The sequence below is a fragment of the Phyllobates terribilis genome, unplaced genomic scaffold, assembly GCF_046119375.1.
Source record: "Phyllobates terribilis strain yellow unplaced genomic scaffold, ASM4611937v1 Scaffold_2__4_contigs__length_985480577, whole genome shotgun sequence".
Classification (NCBI taxonomy): domain Eukaryota; kingdom Metazoa; phylum Chordata; class Amphibia; order Anura; family Dendrobatidae; genus Phyllobates; species Phyllobates terribilis.
In genome coordinates, this window is record NW_027362762.1 from 298,443,108 (window position 1) to 298,463,277 (window position 20,170).

The 20,170-nt window shown below is 45.0% G+C and overlaps 1 protein-coding gene across 1 annotated transcript in view; it reads right to left on the reverse strand.

Moving 5' to 3' along the window:
* PCCA (propionyl-CoA carboxylase subunit alpha) overlaps positions 1-20,170 on the reverse strand; it is a 578,010-nt gene that overhangs the window by 365,343 nt on the left and 192,497 nt on the right. Inside the window, exon 7 of the mRNA XM_073670397.1 lies at positions 4,015-4,146. Within this exon, the coding sequence (XP_073526498.1) occupies positions 4,015-4,146 (132 nt within the window). The remainder of the gene's footprint in view (positions 1-4,014; positions 4,147-20,170) is intronic.

Here is a 20,170-nt window from a genome sequence, read left to right on the forward strand (position 1 = left end):
TGGAAATATTGGACTCTGCCTCCTACTTTCCTGGCGTCATCTTCTACGTGTGTTAGCACCAGTAGTGGGAAGGGAATTCCTCGAGATACCTCCCTTCTGGTAGCTCCATCTACCTGACTTCTCTTTTCCGGAATATTCAGTTTTTTGCTGGTAATGAGATTTCTGAAAGGAGGACACCTTCTTAGTTTTCTCCTCCGGAAATCCCTTTTTTTCATCTGAGGCTTTCTCCAGTATTGCATCCAATACTGCACCAAACACCTTGAGGCCTGAAAAGGGAATGGCACACAATTTACTTTTAGAATGACTGTCTCCTGACCAATTTTTTAGCCATATTGCTCTTCTGGATGCAGTAGAAAGGGCCCCATTCCGAGCAGCAAATCTTATTGATTCTGCCGAAGCGTCAGTGACAAACCCTGTTGCCATCTTAAGTAGAGGAATTGAGTCGAGGATCTCTTCTCTGGATGTCTTCCTCCTCAGGTTGTTTTCCAGCCATAGGCTCATGGATCTTGCCACTGAAGTGGTTGCAATATTGGCTTTTATTATCGCTGCAGATGTTTCCCAGGTCTTTTTAAGGAGATTAAAAACCAAGCAGTTTTTAAGGAGATTGCCTGCCTTCCTATTCATTGCATACTTTAGAGATGACTAATCCTCAAACGGGATGGATGTTTTTTTCGCTACCCTGGCAATCGGTATATCAATTTTTGGGGTTTTGTCCCATAATCTTATATCTTCTGGTTCGAATGGTAGACGAGTTCTGAACCTTATGGGAATTACTAGCTTCTTCTCTGCATCCTCCCACTCCAGGATCATTGCCTTAATGTGATTATTCACGGGAAAAACCTTATTCCTGCGGGTTCTCAACCCCCCAAACATCTCATCCTGCATGGATGATGGTTGGTAAGTGTCTTCTATCAGCATAGTGTTTCTTATTGCAGCTAACAGTGTATCGGTATCTTCCCAGGTGGAGAGATATTTTTTCTTCTCTTCTGGGGGGTTAGTGATGGTCTTCCCTGTCCTGATCAGGGGCAGAAAAATCCGACAACTCTTCTTCCCCAGAACTGGACTCCAGCTCCTGACATGGCCTCTTGAGAAGAGGCGCACCCTGAGGAGCGACAAAGTCTGTGACAGTACTCTGAACTTCCTCTCTTACTATGGCTCTTAAGTCTGACATGAAGGAGGAATGTTCTTCTTTGATAACTTTTGCAATACAGGTAGAGCATAACTTTCCCGTATGTGTCCGGTAGTTTCTTGTTACAGATGGCGCATCTCTTTTTCTTAGGAGCTGATGTCAGTCTCTTTTTTAGGTGTCTCCTTGTCCTAAAATGACAAGGAGCACAAGACTCTTTACTACTGCAGACTAATGGGAATGTGGTGAGAAGAGGGGAAGTACTCAGTAAACTTACTTGGACTGGAGGTTCAGTAGGAGTGTCAGAATGACTAGTGGTTTGATCTGCCATTATTCGTGACCTGGCTGACTGTTAACCTTAGTCCCATCCCCACTTAAATAGCTTTTCTCACCTATCTTCCATCTGAATCGTCAGAAAAAAAGGCGTTTCCCCTTTAATTTTCAGTTTGGCTCCATTTTTTTAAAAAATTCCTGGAAGTGCGTTCCACTGTGGAACGCACGCCGGCTACTAGAGATTCGCATATCGCTCCCTCTGTAACCGGAAGTGCTGTCTCCGGCATCTTGCGGAGCACGCTGGAGCTGTGCGCAAGGCTGCAGCCGCCGGAACCCAGAGCCCCCTTTGTGGGGGAGACTGTTCCACTCCTACCGGACAAAGGCTGAGGGACCTCTGGTTTCAGTGGAGTGTCGGCCTCCGGACCCTGGCAGGAGGGAGGGGAGGAGTGCGAGGACCCCAGCCCGATCCTCCTGCGCCCGGTTTCAGGAACTCCTGCTCCCGGTAAAGTAATCCTCTTCTGTGTCCGTCCCTGATAGGGACAGGAAAAACACTGGAGTTGGGGTGGAGGGAGGGGCCTTTTAACCTCTTGTGTGTTTCCTGTCCCTATCAAGGATATGAAGGATGACCTCCTGATGGTGCGGTCAGGAGGGGCGTCCTGGAAATAGTTAATAGACACTTCCCATATGTCTACTTTATGTTGGCATCATTTTTCATACTTCCATGTATTTTGGGGGATATTAGACAGCTTATAAGTTTAGCAGCAATCTCAAATTTTCACAAAAATGATTTCAAATTCCTTTGGAGGGGTTTATATATTAAAAACCACCCATAAATCACAGTAAAGTGCACCCATTATAGAATTAATGGCTGGGAGTTCATTAGTTGGGGACTCTGTCCTCCTCAGCCCTTATTCACACTTAAGTCATTTGACATATGGTAACGTTTTAATACTAGAGGTTAGGACCGTCCCGAAAAGGGTCACCTTGATGTGGAGGGATGGCCTTTATGGTTTTATTATTTTCATGCACTATTGCTATTTATTTACTGCATGGTGGTTGCTCATTTAGTTTTCATCTTAGGTTTAGCTCATAAGTTTAGCTGCAATTTCTCAAAATTTCACAAAGCCTAATTTTTAGGGGTCAATTCAGTTTCCAAATTCTTTTGAAGGGTTTATATATTAAAAATCACAATACTTTAAAATGTGCACCCATTATAGAATTAAAACTATTGTTCAATGAGTTTGCATTATATCATGTGAATGACCTGAATGGTAAGCAAAGTGGAATGAATAAATTAAAAAATATATATTTGTTTTTCCATTAAAGTTCTGTTTTTAACCCAAATTTTCATTTCTAAAATGAGTAGTGGAAGGAAAAAATGCTGACCAACAATCCCCACAACTCTCCACACCCCTCCAACTCCTTCACAATGGCTGAAATCAGAAGGGGGAACTTTAACGAACTGTATCTCAGCCTGGATCACAGCTACAGCAGCAAGCCACGGCTCATGCACACGACTGATTTTCTCATACGAGAGCTATCTGTGGTTTTCAGAAATTTTGGAATGACAGAATGGAAAAGATGGCCAAACTTTTTTTTTTCGCTCCACATCCAAGAAAAACTGATGCTGCTCTGATCAAAGTCTGCTCAGAATTGGACCGATGTGGAGAAGTCGGTTAAAAGAATTTACCCTTAAGGCTGGAATCATAGTAGCATATAGCGTTCAATGTGATATGCGAATGATCCTTGGTTCCAGCTCTGCTAGGAGTGTGAGCCAAGTGTCAGTACTCTGTGCTCCGATCCTCTCACATGAGAGAATCACAGCACAGGTGCGGAGGAGACAGCGAAAATAATATCTCCATCTCCTCCATGGCCTGGTTCGCCGTATATCGGACTGCACTGGGATGACATCTGAGTGCAGCCCGATGTTTCACACGTACCCATAGACTTGTATGGGTGCATGTGATGCACTCGCAACATGCGGCGATTGTTCTCTCATGCCGAATCGGCATGAGAAAATAATGGCAGATGTGAGCTGCCCTATAGTATAACACTGGGCCGAGTGCTATCCGATAAAATATCGGATAGCACTCGGCTGTGTTATACGCTAGTGTGACCCTGGCCTAAGGTAATATATCACCCAGCCTGAGATATTACAGGTTAAAGTGAGTCGGTTGTGCAAGCTACAGTCACATGCACTTTAATCCCTGATATCAGAGGCTGGGTCACGGATAAAGCCACAATTCTGGTCTCCTTCTAAAGCAAAGAATCTCGCAGCTGTAGCATAGATTTGAACTGAGAAATGGCCACTAGTAGGCAGGGTGCGTCTTATATGTCCTTGGCTACTGAATAGCTTTCCTGCAAGGTCATGAGATATGTCCTTGGCAGAGAAAAGGTTGTAAGGGTAAAAAAAATCATCTATTGAATTTTTGCATTTCCTTATGATTGTTTTGCAGAGGAGAAAACATGCCAGATATTTAGGCCTAAAAGAAAAATGTAAATCATTTTATGACAGACTTGAGAGAGCCCTAAGAGGAAAAAACACTATAAAGCAGGTTGTAAATACAGAAAAACACCCACAGAAATTAATAGTGGCGCTACAAGTCGCTCCTCACCTTGACCACCCCATCAAAGCCAGGAATGGTGTTGACCTTTGCCTTCTTGGCTAAAAGCTTACTTTCAATCTTGTCTCCCATAGCTGAGATTGCATGAGTGTCAGGTCCAATAAAGGTGACGCTTTCTGCTGCCTGTGGAGACAATGAAGGTTTTATGTTTACTAAAGAAACATATTAAGTGTTATCTGTGGTTTCACACTTCAGAAGAACCTTTAAAGAGAGCATGTGGAGAGTAATGTAATTAAGGTTAGACACTCCGCAAACAAAATGGTTTAGAAGCAGGCCAACCTGCCCATTCATTAAATGCACATTTCCCGTGACGTGACCACTTAAAACTACTTGTTTTCAGTGCTTCATTAGGATGCAAATATCCAACAGGGATGACCGCTCCCGTCAAGTGCCAGCTGTGTGATTGACAAATATGGCATACTTAAATGTCTGACCAAGTGGGATTGCAGAATACATCAGTCATTTTACTACTTGTCAGCAATTTCAACATAAAGCCATGTGATTTTTGGTAAAAAAAGAAATTTATATATTATTTACACACACAAGCCCAAAAAGATATACATTAAATAAGTAAGCATTATTACTGGTTAGCCAGTGAACGTGAAGCACATACAGTAGTTTTTTTCCCCGGTTACTTAAACATCACTATGCATATATGGCCTTCATGCACAGCTTTAAAGGGAACCAGACAGCAAGAATCAGAGATTGGGTCGATTATACTGTTCTACAAATTTTCAAAAGTTGTCAGGTTCAGTTATGAAATGAGCCATTTCTCAACGATTTTGACCTGAATTCAAATCTGACAATGAAAAGTTTTAGTTGGCTCTTGTTTCTATGATATCAAAGAGTTTCCCATATATATATATATATATATATATATATATATATATATATATATATATAAAGTGCATTTAATGCATACAAGTTTCAGTACTTTGAAACATTATTTTTACAAATATAAAGATGCAAAATATTATATGAACAGGATATGTTATGCCAATTTTCTGATATTTAGAGGTCAGTTCAAATAACTAAAACATGTCAAAACATTATTGAAGTTAGTAATCACTGTCACTAGAGTGAATTTGTTCAGCCATTGTATTACTAAGAATGAAGTTACTTGTCGCTGATAAAATAAAACAGCTTTTATAATGGCAAAAAATGACTGTCAACATCACATTCCAATGTGTGAAACAGACAAGACAGGAGTCGTGGAGTTAAACGCAAAGACGACAGTGCTCTGTAACACTAATGAAAGTACAAACATGATTATAGTTAGAATATTATTTATTTTTAAAGCACAATACCACGGTGCTGTACATGTAAAAAGGGTTACATACATATTACATACTAAGCGTATAAACAAACTGACAGCCTGGTACGGAGGGGAAGAGGACCTTGTTCTCATGGACTTACTATTCTACAGGGTAATGGGGAAAGAGACAGTATGTTGGGGGGTGTAGCAGCTCTGGTGGTCATAAGATCTAGATCTTTCAAATATTAATGGCTAATTATCTTGACAATTAGGGTTTAATTTCCTCAATTTATCTCCATGTACAAAAACATCACGTGCCCATTTACAACGGCCAATAATTGGAAATTATCTGTGTGTAAGTAGACCAGCAATTACAGGACAAACGAGAAAATGTTCATTCGTTGGTTAAAATGATTTTTAAGTTGGTTACTGAAAAGGACAAACTGAAAAATACACCACAGAAAGCTGCAGGTGCGGTAGACAAGCAGAGCAGAGCAAAACCCGCACATGCGGTAGACAAGCAAAGCAGAGCACAGCAAAACCCACAGGTGCAGTAAACAAGCAGAGCAGAGCAAAGCCCGCAGGTGCGGTAAACAAGCAGAGCAGAGCAAAACCCGCAGGTGCGGTAGACAAGCAGAGCAGAGCAAAACCCGCAGGTGCGGTAGACAAGCAGAGCAGAGCAAAACCCGCAGGTGCGGTAGACAAGCAGAGCAGAGCAAAACCCGCAGGTGCGGTAGACAAGCAGAGCAAAACCGCAGGTGCGGTGAACAAGCAGGGCAGAGCGTAACCGCAAGTGCGGTGAACAAGCAGAACCAGATACACACAAGGTACTTACAATGAAGTACCGAGTGTACACAAAACTCGCAAACAGAAGTTCAGAGACGAGTTGGAGTTAGGTGCAGGTTCAGATACTGCAGGAAAAGGGAAGGTTTGGACATAGAGAGAAACAGGTAATGGGCTAAGACACAGTTCAGACAGGAACTGAACAAGGAATAAGATACAGGAACGAGCCTGGGAACTCAGCCCCCAGGGTGGCGGAGACAGACTAGAAGTCACAGATGCAGGTAACAGGCCTGGGTATACAGCCCCCAGGGGCGGAAACAGACAAGATACAGGACAGGACCTGGCAACTCAGTTGGCAACTCAGTTGCACAGAATACACTGAATGAAAGTGTTGCTCAGGCACCCCCTACTGGGTGGAGGGGGCTTAAGTATCCAGTGACTCACAGCAATAGGCTGGGGAGGCATTAGGAGTGGGCACACAGTAACTATAAGAATCAGGAAGTAGCCGCGCCGCCGCCCTAAGCAATCAGACAAGAGACACAGCAGGTACTGGAGCAGAGTGTGCAGCCTGGACTGATAGGTAACATGGCAGTCTTGCATGGTGGGAGGTGGTAAGTCATGCCAGCACGCCGCCAGGGATGTTACAGTAACCCCCCCTTTACGCCCCCTCTTCTTCAAGCCTGCAAGGATTTTCTGCAAAGAATTTGGAGGCCGATCCTTCTCTTCAAGAAGATTACCTCTTCTGTCCACTAGAGGGAACGAAACTGGTCTCACCATCTTGGTGACTAGGATGCTTCCTCCCATCGAGCCATCCTCAGCAACAGATGAAGTGAGTGAAGTACCAGGAACAAGGCACAGGAAAGTCTCTATTTGTTAATATCGGATAGCACCCCAAAAGATTCACGGGACAACTGGAAGTCCTCCGCCTGATTGGAGGGGTGCAGAGACTTGGAGGTAGACAAAGCCTTGATGGACTTATTGCCAGATTTGCTCGAGATGGAGGATCCTTGCTTAGGGACCAACTTCAGTCTGGTTTCAGAGATGACACGTCTGCGAGGCGGGGCGGTGCCTAAAGCCAGATCATTGGTACAATCGTTGAGACTGTGTGGGGACAATGCCTCCACTTCCCTTCCTTTGGAGACTTCAGCGCACAGCGAGTCAGCGACTAGCAGATCTGGTGAAGAAGACGACGACACTGACTGTCCTGAAGATACGGGGACTGGACACCCCTTGTACCTCAGCAGTCCCTCAGGATACACCATGCAGGATCTCCAGACCTGAGCGGGCACTAGATCTCTCGGCCCTGGACGACTTGTGGCTAAACGAGACAGCACCTGGAATGTGAACTTCTTCATGTGTAATGCTCCAATCTGGAGCTTCATTTGTACAGACATATTTGGACTGTTTCTGAGTAGGGCTCGTCCTTCCGCTGACAATGCCCAAACCGGATTCTAGAGATGTCGGACGGGAATGAGAAACTGACTCTTCAAGGCTTTACGCCCGAAACTTCCAGTTAATCCGAGGTCTTCACTTGCCACGGAGACAGTCATGATCATCTGTGGAGAGGAAACACTAACGCCAAGGGCAGCCTCTCCTACAGGCCTAATGTCTTGGGATTCTCCAACCTTCGCTGGACAGAGACCATCAGGGTGTCCCAAACAACCGCAGCGGGACCGCAATCCAATTTTGTGACTTCATCAGGCAAAGCAGAGGCCGGAACTCACATGGTAATCCTTCATGGATTCTGTTCTGTTAGCTGCCTCAACAGACTGGGGAACAGAAGGTCTTTGGGTGGACAGAACCTGGCGTGACGGTTTACCTCTACGCCTTGCACGTCTGGACTACCTCTTGAGGTTGGGAAGAGAAGTATTCTGTGGAGCATTGTCATCCTGTGTGAATTCTGCGGCAGTCTCTTCAGGCTGGTAAGCTGGTGGGCTACCTACACGCATCACCTATCGGGACTGCTCCAGGATATTGGGAAGGGAAGCTTTAGCAGAAGCCTCAAGGTTAGGGTCATCGAAGACCATTAGAAAGGCCACCAGGAAGGCCTGCAGGTCAAAGACAATAGGATCCCATGCTTCCCATAGGGGGTGATCCAATTCAAGGCATCACCCGCTAAGTAGGACATCATGAATGCTACTTTAACCCGATCAGTGGGAAAATAGTGAGCATAGAATTTGAAATGCAGCATACATTGCTCCACAAACGCACAGCTTTGTTTTGGATCCCCATAGTACCGTGGTGGATCCGCAGGAACGAGTGCTGATAGCTCCATTTGGGCTGGTCCGTAAATCGCCTGGACCTCAGCTTGAGAAAATTTTTTTCCTTGGTGCACGTATTCGCCAGACAAGAATTCAAATGTCTCCGAGATCGAAGGGTCGTGGGGCTCAACGGGGACCATGGCCTGAGCAAACTGTTACGCACACGCCCGGACTGACTGGCGTGAGCATGATTAGTGATCCCACTGGACCATGAACCGAGGAGTGCCTGGAGGGGCGTGACTAAGTATCAACTCGGTCCGACCAAGGTCGCACGGCGGCTTAGTCGACTCCGTGAAACAGGGAGGAACCGAGCAGAGGGACCAGGTGCTACTCCAGGTCAGACCCTGGTCACAGCTGTTGACCCACATCGGGGAATGCAGGAACAGGCAGGTTAGGCTGGCGTACAGACAAGTGGGTAATGCCAGGCACGGCTGGTATGCAGACAGGCGGGCACTGGCAGGCACGGCTGGTATGCAGACAGGCGGGCACTGGCAGGCACGGCTGGCATGCAGACAGGCGGCCACTGGCAGGCACGGCTGACATGCAGACAGGCGGGCACTGGCAGGCACGGCTGACATGCAGACAGGCGGGCACTGGCAGGCACGGCTGGCATGCAGACAGGCGGGCATTGGCAGGTAGGAACACAGGCAGGATAGGGACCTGTACAGACATGGACACAGGAAAGGAGCAGCAGGTGCGGGAGACTAGCAGAGCAGAGCAAAACCCGCAGGTGCGGTAGACAAGCACAGCAGAGCAAAACCTGCAGATGCGGCAGACAAGCACAGCAGAGCAAAACCCGCAAATGCGGTATACAAGCACAGCAGAGCAAAACCCGCACATGCGGTAGACAAGCAAAGCAGAGCACATTAAAACCCGCAGGTGCAGTAAACAAGCAGAGCAGAGCAAAACCCGCAGGTGCAGTAGACAAGCAGAGCAGAGCAGAGCAAAACCCGCAGGTGCGGTAAACAAGCAGAGCAGAGCGAAACCGCAGGTGCAGTGAACAAGCAGGGCAGAGTAAAACCACAGGTGCGGTGAACAAGCAGAACCAGATACACACAAGGTACTTACAATGAAGTAGCGAGTGTAAACAAAACTCGCAAACAGAAGTTCAAAGACAAAGAGTTGGAGTTAGGTGCAGGTTCAGACATTGCAGGAAAAGGGAAAGTTCGGACATCGAGAGAAACAGGTAATGGGCTAGGACACAGTTCAGACAGGAACTGAACCAGGAATAAGATACAGGAACGAGCCTGGGAACTCAGCCCCCAGGGTGGCGGAGACAGACTAGAAGTCACAGATGCAGGTAACAGGCCTGGGTATACAGCCCCCATGGGCGGAAACAGACAAGATACAGGACAGGAACTGGCAACTCAGTTGCACAGAACATACTGAATGAAAGTGTTGCTCAGACACCCCCTACTGGGGGGAGGGGGTTTAAGTATCCAGTGACTCACAGCAATAGGCTGGGGACGCATTAGGAGTGCGCACACAGTAACTATAAGAATAGGCAGTAGCCGCGCCGCCGCCCTAAGCAATCAGACAAGAGACACAACAGGTACTGGAGCAAAGTGTGCAGCCTGGATTGATAGGTAAGATGGCGGTCTTGCATGGTGGGAGGTGGTAAGCCATGCCAGCACGCCGCAAGGGATGTTACAATATGTAAGCATTATAAAACCACTCATATAAAACAAAGCCTTTCCATGGATGTTGGATGTGTGAGTGGTCTTTTATCAGTATTTGGCAGCTGTGCTACCTCCTTTTATCATGGGGACCTTCCCAATTCTAATGTACTAAAGAATGCAGAAGGTCCCCATGATAAAAGATGGAGGTAGCACAGGTGCCAAATACTGATGAACGACCACTCACACACCTAACATCCATGGAAATGCTTAGTATTACATATTCTCTCAACTAAAGCATACATATTACAGGACAGCCCACCGTAATTAATAGAGTGCATGTCACCGATGGGCTGTAAGCCGGTATGATAAGCTACACACAGTATGAATGTCACCTTATATAAGTTTACACGGGTGTTAGGTGTGTGAGTGGTCGTCCATCAGTATTTTGCACTTCTGCTCTTTGTCTTTCATCACGAGGACCTTCTGCATTCGGCAGTACATTAGTATTGTGACCATGTATTAGGAAGTAAGGCTTTTTTTATGATGACTTAAGTTTGCTTGAAAATCATGATTCTTGGCAGCACATCATTATGTGTATTCAGAGTATGCTGCCAATAACATTTGGAAGCATGGAAGTGTGGTCAGCCTGTAAACAGCTTTACTAAAGGACCACTAATCTTATTACATGTAGCTGAATAGCAATCATTTAACAGCCTTGATTGTGCTATCGAAATGCAGCCTGAAGGTGGGTTTACCAGACCTGACCTGCAAAATTAACCGACCAGTGATCAGCTACGTGTTTGACGATCTGCGGTCATTTAATAGGCTGTTTGGACAGGCAGACAGCATTTCCCATTTGCACAGATCAGTAATAGATTGTTTTGTGTGCATAGACTGTCATTCTTCTAGTTGTGCTGCCAAAAATAATCATCTTTTAGGCAAACCAAAAGATCATTTCACCTGATGGAAGAGCATTTTGCTTGCTTGTCAGGTGATCGGCAGCCTGTTTACACTGCACGTGTAGCAGCATAACTTTAAGTTTACCCAAGATGATCAGTGACTGCTATCTAGCCATGGCTTTTAACTTGCCCAAAGACAGATATAACTAGGATAAGATCACTATATTAAATTCCTGTAATTGACAATTCTGTCCTTTCTCAATTACATTTACCTACTAGCAGTAGCTACCTACCAAGATGCTTAGCAGTTGTGCAAACAGTTACAAGCATGATAAGGATGTTATATAACACACTTCACTGCTCTTATCACCAAAGAACAATGCTCATGAGTGGCAGGACTCCTAATTACAAAGAGATCAAGACCACAGCCTTCTGTTCATCTTCACTGATGAATGCAACATGTCAAAGGTTATCTGCCATTATATCACAATGATTTGCCTCACGCCTTAGCCTCAATGAAAGGTGGAAGTTTTAACCTAAGTTATATTGGTTGTATTACTAACATTGACTAAAGTTTCCAAGTTATTTAAAGTTAAAATCAAAATAAAATGTAAACCGGAAGAAACAAACAAGAATTTGTTTATTACATCAACCAGATGAAACCATTCACAAAAACGGAGGCATACATATCCATAACATTGGTGAAATAATAAAAAGCTTTTTTGTTTTAATCCCTTAGTGACAGACAATTTTGACCTTAATGACCAGGCCTAATTTTTCAAATCTGACCAGTGTCACTTTATGTAGTAATAACTCTAGAACGCTTTGCCGTATCCTAGTGATTTTGAGATTAATTTTTCATGACACATTGAACTTTATATTAGTGGTACATTTTTGGCCAATATGTTTTGTTTGTGAAAACATCTGAATTATGGTGAAAATTTTTAAAAATTTACAATTTTCAAACTTTCAATTTTTATATCCTTAAACTAGTCCTGCTGTAAAAAATTATTAATAAACAACATTTCTCATATGTCTACTTTATATCTGCATCATTTTTCAAATGTCATTCTATCTTGTTAGGATATTAGAAAGGTTAAAAGTTTGGCAGCAATTACATTTTTTTCAATAAATTTAATGTTTTAGGGACCTATTCAGATTTAAATGGACTTTGTGGGGGCCTATATATTGGAAACTCCTCAAAAGTGACACCATTTTAAAAAACGCACCCCTAAGATACTTCAAAACTGTTGCAAGAATTTTTTTTTAACCCTTCATGTACATCACAAGAATTAATGCAAAGTAGAATTCAATAAAAAAATTTAAATTTTCCTTTAAAATGTTGCTTTAGCCTAAATTTTTTCACTTTTACAAGGGACAGTATGAAAAAATGGACCCCATAATTTGCTACCCAGTTAATTTGGAGCATGCTAATACCCCACATTTAGTCAGAAACCTCTGTTTGGACAAATGACAGTGCTCGGAAAGTAAGGAGCACCATTTGAATTTTTAGAAAACAAATTTGGATGAAATAGATTGTGAGCACCATGTCGCATACGCAGGGCCAATAAAGTGCCGAAAATGAAACTAAGCCCTTTAAAGATTTTATCCAGGGGTATAGTGGGCATTTTGAACCCACAGGTGCTACACAGAATTTGATAACAGTAGATCATCATATTGAAAAAATTGTTTTTTTTCACAAAAATGTTCATTGAGCCCCAAATTTTTCACTTTTGCAAGAGATAACAAGAAAAAGTGTACCCTGGAGTTTGTTAACCACCTTCTTCTGAGCACGTCCATAACTCAAATGTAGTCAAAAAGTTCTGTTTAGAGAAACGGCCGGACTCTGAACAGAATGTGCACTATTTACACTTTGGAACACAAATTTGGCTGGAAAAGATTGCGGGAGCCAGGTCACATTTGCAGGGTCCTTAAGGTGCCTTAAACAGCAGAAAACCCCCACAATTATACCATTTTGGAAACTAAACCCCTCAAGAATTTTACCAAGGGCTATACTGAGCATTTTGAATTCAAATTTTTTTTTTATTAAATTTTCAAGTAGAATGAAAAAAAAATAAAAATAAAAAAAAAATTATATATATATATATTTCATACAAACAGTATATATATAGTGAAATTGAGGTACACAAGTAAACAAGGTGAATACCGTCGTAAACCTGAAATTATTCGGTTGGTGATATGATTCATAGCTGTAGATACGTAAGCTATATATTATAGGTGCATTTTATAGACAGGTAACTTGGTTGATTCGTTCATAACTAGTGTTGAGCGATACCTTCCGATTTTCGGAAATATCGGATCGGATTGGATCGGACAGATACCCAAAAATATCGGATATCGCCGATTCCGATACCGGAAACCAATGCAAGTCAATGGGACACAAATATCGGAATGAAAATAAACCCTTTCTTTCCTTGTAGGTTAATTCTACATGAAGGAAAACAACTAAGAATAATGTAGAATGTATTGGGGGAGGTGGAGGAGACATTAAAGGCATGGAGGTTTAGCCTAATCAAATGGAATAGCAGGAAATAATATATATTTTTAAGACGTTCGGAGTTACAAAGATATTGACTATGTTAAGCTTTTTTATATTTGGTCAGATATTTATGTTTCCCTACTTCCATGCTCTTCACCTTCTTTTTTACTTCTCCCACACTTTCTCCTTCAACATCCTCAGCAGCAGCATCTTTTTCATCAACTTCTTCTTCACCTTATTCATCTTCTTCTTCTTCTTCACCTTCTTCCTATTCTTTTTTTTTTTACATTCTTCATATTCCTCTTATTCAACTATTATTCTTCTTCATATTCTACTTCTTCATATTCTTCTTCTTCATCATATTTCTTATTTGTGACAGGCATTCCTGTAGTTATCTCTAAAAGTTTGAAGATTACACCTTCCGTTCTGCCTGTCACAAAAGATTTATAACAGGATTTGTCCGCGTTCAGTTTGGCCTGCAGCAGCAGGTATTTTCCAGGGGCACCACGAGGAGGAACGGACTCACCCCCATACACTGCTTAGTCTTCTTCTGCTTATAATTTAGATAATATCTTTTGCTCTGATTTTTAGTCTTATGCTTAATGTTCTTCTGCTTCTTTGTCCTCGGGGTCGTCGTCCTCAGGGTCGTCGTCTTCTTCGGGGTGGTCTTCAGGGTCGTCGTCTTCAGGGTCGTCGTCAGGGAGATCCAGAGATTACCAAAAACCATTTCAAAAAGCTTGAACTTGGAAATGTAGCAGAAGGTACAAGAAAGCTGAGGAACTGCCGAGAACCAGCTGACGGTACTGGAACCCGGATGGGTAGCAGAAGGTACAAGAGCCAATGGAACTACCGAGGACCAGCTGATGGTACTGGAACCCGGTTACTAAGCAGGAGGTACCTGAGCCAGAAAGCACTACCAAGGACAAGCAGACGTTGGTGGAACTCTGATACCGAGAAGGAGGCACCTAAGCCAAAGGCACTGCCTGGAACCAGCTGATGTTACTGGAACCCAGGGGGACATATTCAAGATTGACTTCCAAATAACCAGCTAATGGTACTGGAACTCAGATAGGCAGCAGAAGGTACACATGAAAAAAAAAGTTGCAGGGCCGCGAGCTGGCCAGAGTTACCGAAACCCACAGTCCTACAGGGGGTGCTTGTCCTATTGGCACTATGGAACCAGCCTTCATTGCCAGATCCCGCAGCCCACATAGGAGTCACCTAAACTGCAGGCACCATAGAGTCGGCTAACCCGACCATAACACGACAGGACAACGTATTGGAGGCAAAGTGACGTTGACACTACCCGGAAACAGCTGGCGTGCTGGAACCAGGCTGGGCAGGAGGGAGTACCCATGCCAAAGACACTGCTGGGAAACAGCTGGCGGTGCTGGAACCCAGGGTAAATACTGAAAACAGAGTGGAGCCAGAGGCCTAATTGGAGCAAGTTTAAAATCAGTAGTAGTGTGAATGTGGACAGAGCAGGAGAAATTGCCGGGCACACAGCAGGGGATCAGCTGACGTTACTGAACCCCAATAACACTGGAGCAAGTGTTGACTGTGCAGACGGCACTTCTGAGCAGCAACTGGCGGTGTTGGAGACCAGGGATTACAGTTCAGGTGGTAGAAACATGAACACAACAGGAGACCTGGATACTGTTGCCAACCAATTATTTAATCTGGAAGAGGACTGGCAAATTCATGCGAGATCCAGGCCTTGTTCATTTTCAGAAAAGTAAGCCGGTCAACGTTATTGGAGGATAGTCAGATGCGAGTGTCTGTTGGTACACCACCTGCGGCACTTAAGACGCGTTCCGATAATACACTAGCAGCAGGGCAAGCCAGCACCTCCAATGCATACTGGCTAAGCTCTGGCCATGTATCCAGCTTAGAGACCCAAAACTTGAAGGGAGAAGAGCCGTCTGGGAGTACACTGACAGGGCAAGACATGTAGTCTGTCACCATTTGACGGAAATGTTGCCTCCTGCTGACTGGAGCCGTCTGTGATGGTGTAGACATTTGTGGCGGCGGGGACACAAAACTTTGCCACATTTGGGCCATACTGGTCTTGCCTTGTGCTGAGGCGCTGCTTCTGCTCCCTCTTTGTGCAGAGTTTCCTCCACTGCCTCGACGCACTGAGCTGCTTTGTAAAGCACTAGCAGCACTGTTCTCGGGTGGAATGGAGAACATGATGGAATGCACCAGTGTGTCTTGGTACTCGAGCATTTTACGCTCCCAGTTCAACGGTGTTATGAGGCTTTGTAAGTTGTCCCGGTAGCGAGGATCTAGGAGGGTGGACACCCAATAATCAGCCGTGTTGAGAATGTGGGCGATGCAGCGGTCGTTTCTCAGGCACTGCAGCATGAAATCAACCATGTGCTGCAGACTGCCAACTGGCCAAGAAACGCTGTCCCCTGCTTGAGGCGTGATCTCTGCCTGCTCTGCATCACCCCACCCTCGCTCTAGATACTGACTACTAGAGCATTGTGTACCTCCCTCCTCTGGACAGATGTCTTCCTCATCCATTGACTCCTCCTCACAAAGTGTCCCCTGCCTAGGCCTTTGTGAGGAACCACATTGCGCAGACTGTACAGAAGAAGATGGCATTTGTGACTCCTCATCCTCCACCTCTTCCAAAACCTCCTCCCTTAGTGCTTGCAGTGTTTTTTCAAGCAGGCAGATAAGGGGGATAGTCATGCTGACTAGTGCATCATCTGCACTCGCCATCCGCGTGGAATAATCGAAGGCACGCAAAACGTGGCAGATGTCCTTCACAGAGGCCCACTCAGTGGTGGTGAAGTGTGAATGGCGCGCACTGTGACTTGTTTGCGCCTGCTGCAGCTGGTACTCCATTACTGCTGTCTGCTGCTCACACAACCTCTCCAACATATGTAACGTTGAATTCCACCTGGTGGGTAGGTCACATATGATGCGATGTTCCAGAAGGCGTAATCGGCGCTGCAAAGCGCGATCTTGCGATGCTGGAAAGCCGCAAGTGAGCGCACTCTATGTGGACCTTGTGTAGCAGTGCATCAAGATCCGGATAGTCCCTCAAAAAACTCTGCACGACCAAGTTAAGCACATGTGCCAGGCATGGGATGTGAGTGAGGTTGCCTAGGCCCAGAGCAGCTACCAGATTTCGGCCATTGTCACACACTACCATGCCTGGCTGGAGATTCGCTGGCACAAACCACACGTCGCTCTGCTGCTTGATGGCATTCCAGAGCTCCTGCGCTGTGTGGCTTCGATTCCCCAAATAAATTAATTTCAATACGGCCTGTTTATGTTTGGCCACGGCTGTGCTCATATCGGTCGTAACAGGTAACCAACCGTTCACGGGTCGATGTGGAGGTAGACCGTGACGGCTCCTGCAGCGCTGATTCAGAGGAACTGGAGTATGAAGAGTAGTCAATGTGTACAGACTGGATTCCTGAAATCCTTGGAGTTGGCAGAACACGTACAGCGCCACTCTCAAGATCTGTACCCGGCTCCACAACATTTACCCAATGGGCAGTGAGGGAAAGGTATCGTCCCTGTCCATGCTTACTGGTCCACGCATCGGTGGTCAGATGGTCCTTGCTACTGATGGCGTTTTGTAGCGCATGTTTAATTTTTCCCTCCACATGCTGTTGCAGGGCAGGGACTGCTGAAATAAAAGTGGCTGGGCACGTTGTATTGTGGGACTGCCAATGCCATCAAGTTACGGAAGGTGTCAGTCTCCACCAGCCTGAATGATAGCATTTCAATGGCCAGTAGTTTTGCAATGCCAGCATTCAGAGCCTGTGCTCGGGGGTGGTTTGCCGAGTATGGGCGCCTTTTCTCCCATGCCTGTGCCAACGATGGCTGTAGACTGGCCTGGGAGTGTGAGGATGACCGGGTACGTGGTGCTGTGGGTGGAAATACACTGTGTCTCTGTACAACAGTGCCAGAGGTTCTTCCATGGCGATTCTGTGAGGAAGCCGAACCAGCTGTGTGTGAGCTGGAGGAAGAGGCTACAACACGAGCTGAAGAGGTGGTAGGTGGCGCTGTAGGTTGGCCTAGGTCTTCAGTGCGTCTTTGTAACTTCACCACGTGCTTGGGCCGCACATGTTTCCACATATTTGTGGTATTGAGGCTGCTGACACTTTTCCCTCTTTTCACTTTCTGATTACACAGCTTGCATTTGACAAAGCAAATGTCATCTGCAACTGTGTCAAAAAAGGACCAGGCACTGCAAGTCTTGGGAGCGGCATGCTCCAAATGGGTGCCGAAGTGGAGGCTACAGGCAACCAAGTCAGCCCCCTCCCTCTCCCTCCTTTTTGGGCCGTTCGGGGAATCTCTTCCTCAGAGCTGCTCCCAGCACCTTCCTGTACCTCACGCCATGATGGGTCAAGGACCTCATCATCTACACCACCCTCTTCAAACAACTGCTTCTCCTGGGTAGTCTCGAGAGCACAGTATGCACCAGAAAGTGGCACCTGAGTCTCATCATCAGATACGTACTGAGGTGTGCTGACCATAGGCACTGGCCCACCTGCGTCTTCAGATTCAGAGAGACAAAGCGGTTGCGCATCACTGCATACTACCTCTTCTTCAAATTCTAGAATTCTGCTTGGCTGGCCCCCTCTTTCCAAGCCAAGAGATTCAGAGAACAAAAGTAGAGATGGCTCCTGTCCAGGGCTCTCTGACTGCCTGGGCAATTTGGCAGGTGGTGAAGAGACAGATGGGTGCTCTTCACTGCTCAGGACCTGAGAGGATCTGGAACTAATTGAAGTCGATGCGTTAGCTGCCATCCATCCAACAACGGCTTCAATTTGGTCCTCCCGCAACAGTGGGGTATGGCGAGCTCCTACAAAGCTGCGCATAAAGGACTGTTCCCTGGTAAAACTGGGGGATGCGGAGTCACTGGTGCCCGCAACAGGCACAGAATCCCCACGTCCTCTCCCTGCAGGCACAGAATCCCCATGTCCTCTCCCTGCAGAAACTCCACGCCCACATGCCTTACTCCCTGCCTTCTTCATCTTGGTAGACAGATAAAAATAGGCAGAAAAGTACTAAGGGCTTAGTGTGCTTATTCCTGAACAGCTGCTAACAGGTATAAGAAACACTAAATTTATAAAGTGTGGACTAGACTTTAATATGAGCTAAAGTGGCCTACACAACTGTAAAGTGGAGTGTTTGGTGAACTTTATTTACGTTTTTTTTCACAAAAAGACACTGGATGTGCCCAAAGATATAAAATCGATAGTATAACAAACTTTTTGTAGCTATTACAATGCAAGAAGGTAACCTACAATGCAATAGATGAGGCTACAAAAAATAGGCTAATACTAATCTGGCTGGGGCTGCAGGGCACAAGGCTGCAGAAAGGCTCCTCTATCTACTCCTATATAGTGTGTTTGGAAGCAATCTAGCTGGATACGGATGGAACCACACTAATAGGAGAAATCAGGAAAAATGAGCAGCACTAATGCAAAAAAGGACAAAGTATGAGGCAGTGACGCACGCTGAGCGGACTAGAACCGGACGTGGCTGCAGCACACACTACAGCATGAGCTGCACTCACACACAGAGACCTCGCAGACAGCCGTGAACAGTGCAGAGAACTGTGCACTAGCGCTGCAAGGCAAAAGAAAGCTTTATAAAGTAGCCTGGGTAAAGCACAATAAAGCAAATCTGTAGCTAAAACTGTCCCTCAGAACAGCAGCGTCCTGTCCCTAACTGAATTCACAGCAGAGTGAACCCAAAATGGCAGCGGCGGCTTTTATAGTGCATCATGACATCATTTCAGCAGCCAATCACAGCCATGCCATTAGTTAAGATGCCTACATGCCTAACAGGATGTGCCCACACTTCTTAGGATCCTCATTGGCTGAATAAAATCAAACTGGCTCATTGCATTATGGGAACTTCCGATTCAGGTATTCGATATTCTAAAAGTATCGGAACTCCGATACCGCGAATATCGGTCGATACCCGATATTTCAGTATCGGAATGCTCAACACTATTCATAACATAAGTTGCTAAGGTATACAAACATAACTATTTACATATTTAGAAGTACACAGAAATGTTTCAGGAAAACAAGGGGGAAGGGAAAACTGAGCATTTTAAACCCACAAGTACTACACAAAATTTGATATTAGGTCGTCATAATTAAAATATAAATTTTTTTAATTAATTGTTTTTATTTTATGTACCATAAAAAAAATTGCATTGTGATAAAGTGCTAGCCAGAAAAAACTATGTAAATATTTTTATGGCCAAAAAAGAAAAGTATTCTACGAGTGATACCATTATTGGCTAACCAGTAGTGATGAGTGAGCACTAAAATGCTCGGGTGCTCGACCCGAGCAAAGCGCCCAATGTAAGTCTATGGGAAACTCAAGCATTTTTCTGGCTGTCCCACACGGTGGTCTGCAGAAGGTCAAAACTTGCCCAAATCGATGGGAACAGTGCTCAATTAAACATCAGGCAGGCAGAATATATAGGCAGACAGGCAGGCAGGGTATATAGGAGGGTGCATGAAAAAGATAGCAGGGCACTTGGAACACACTAGTGCCCTCTGATTTTCATGCACCAGTCTCTTTAAAAAAGCCGGCCGGCAATTCATCAGCGGCATACACCGGTACCCGACAATTTAGAACAGAAAGAATAGAGCATCACACATAGATTAGATAGATAGGAACATGTCAGTCACATATATAAGAAGTACAGTGACAGTGTTGGTTACTGTACTTGTCATTTAGTGTTAAAATAAAGGATTTAATGGAAAAAAAAATTGGAATGGGATCCCCCGTAATTTTAGTCTCTAGCGGAGGTTAAGCAGACGGCTGGGGCAGATGTTTGA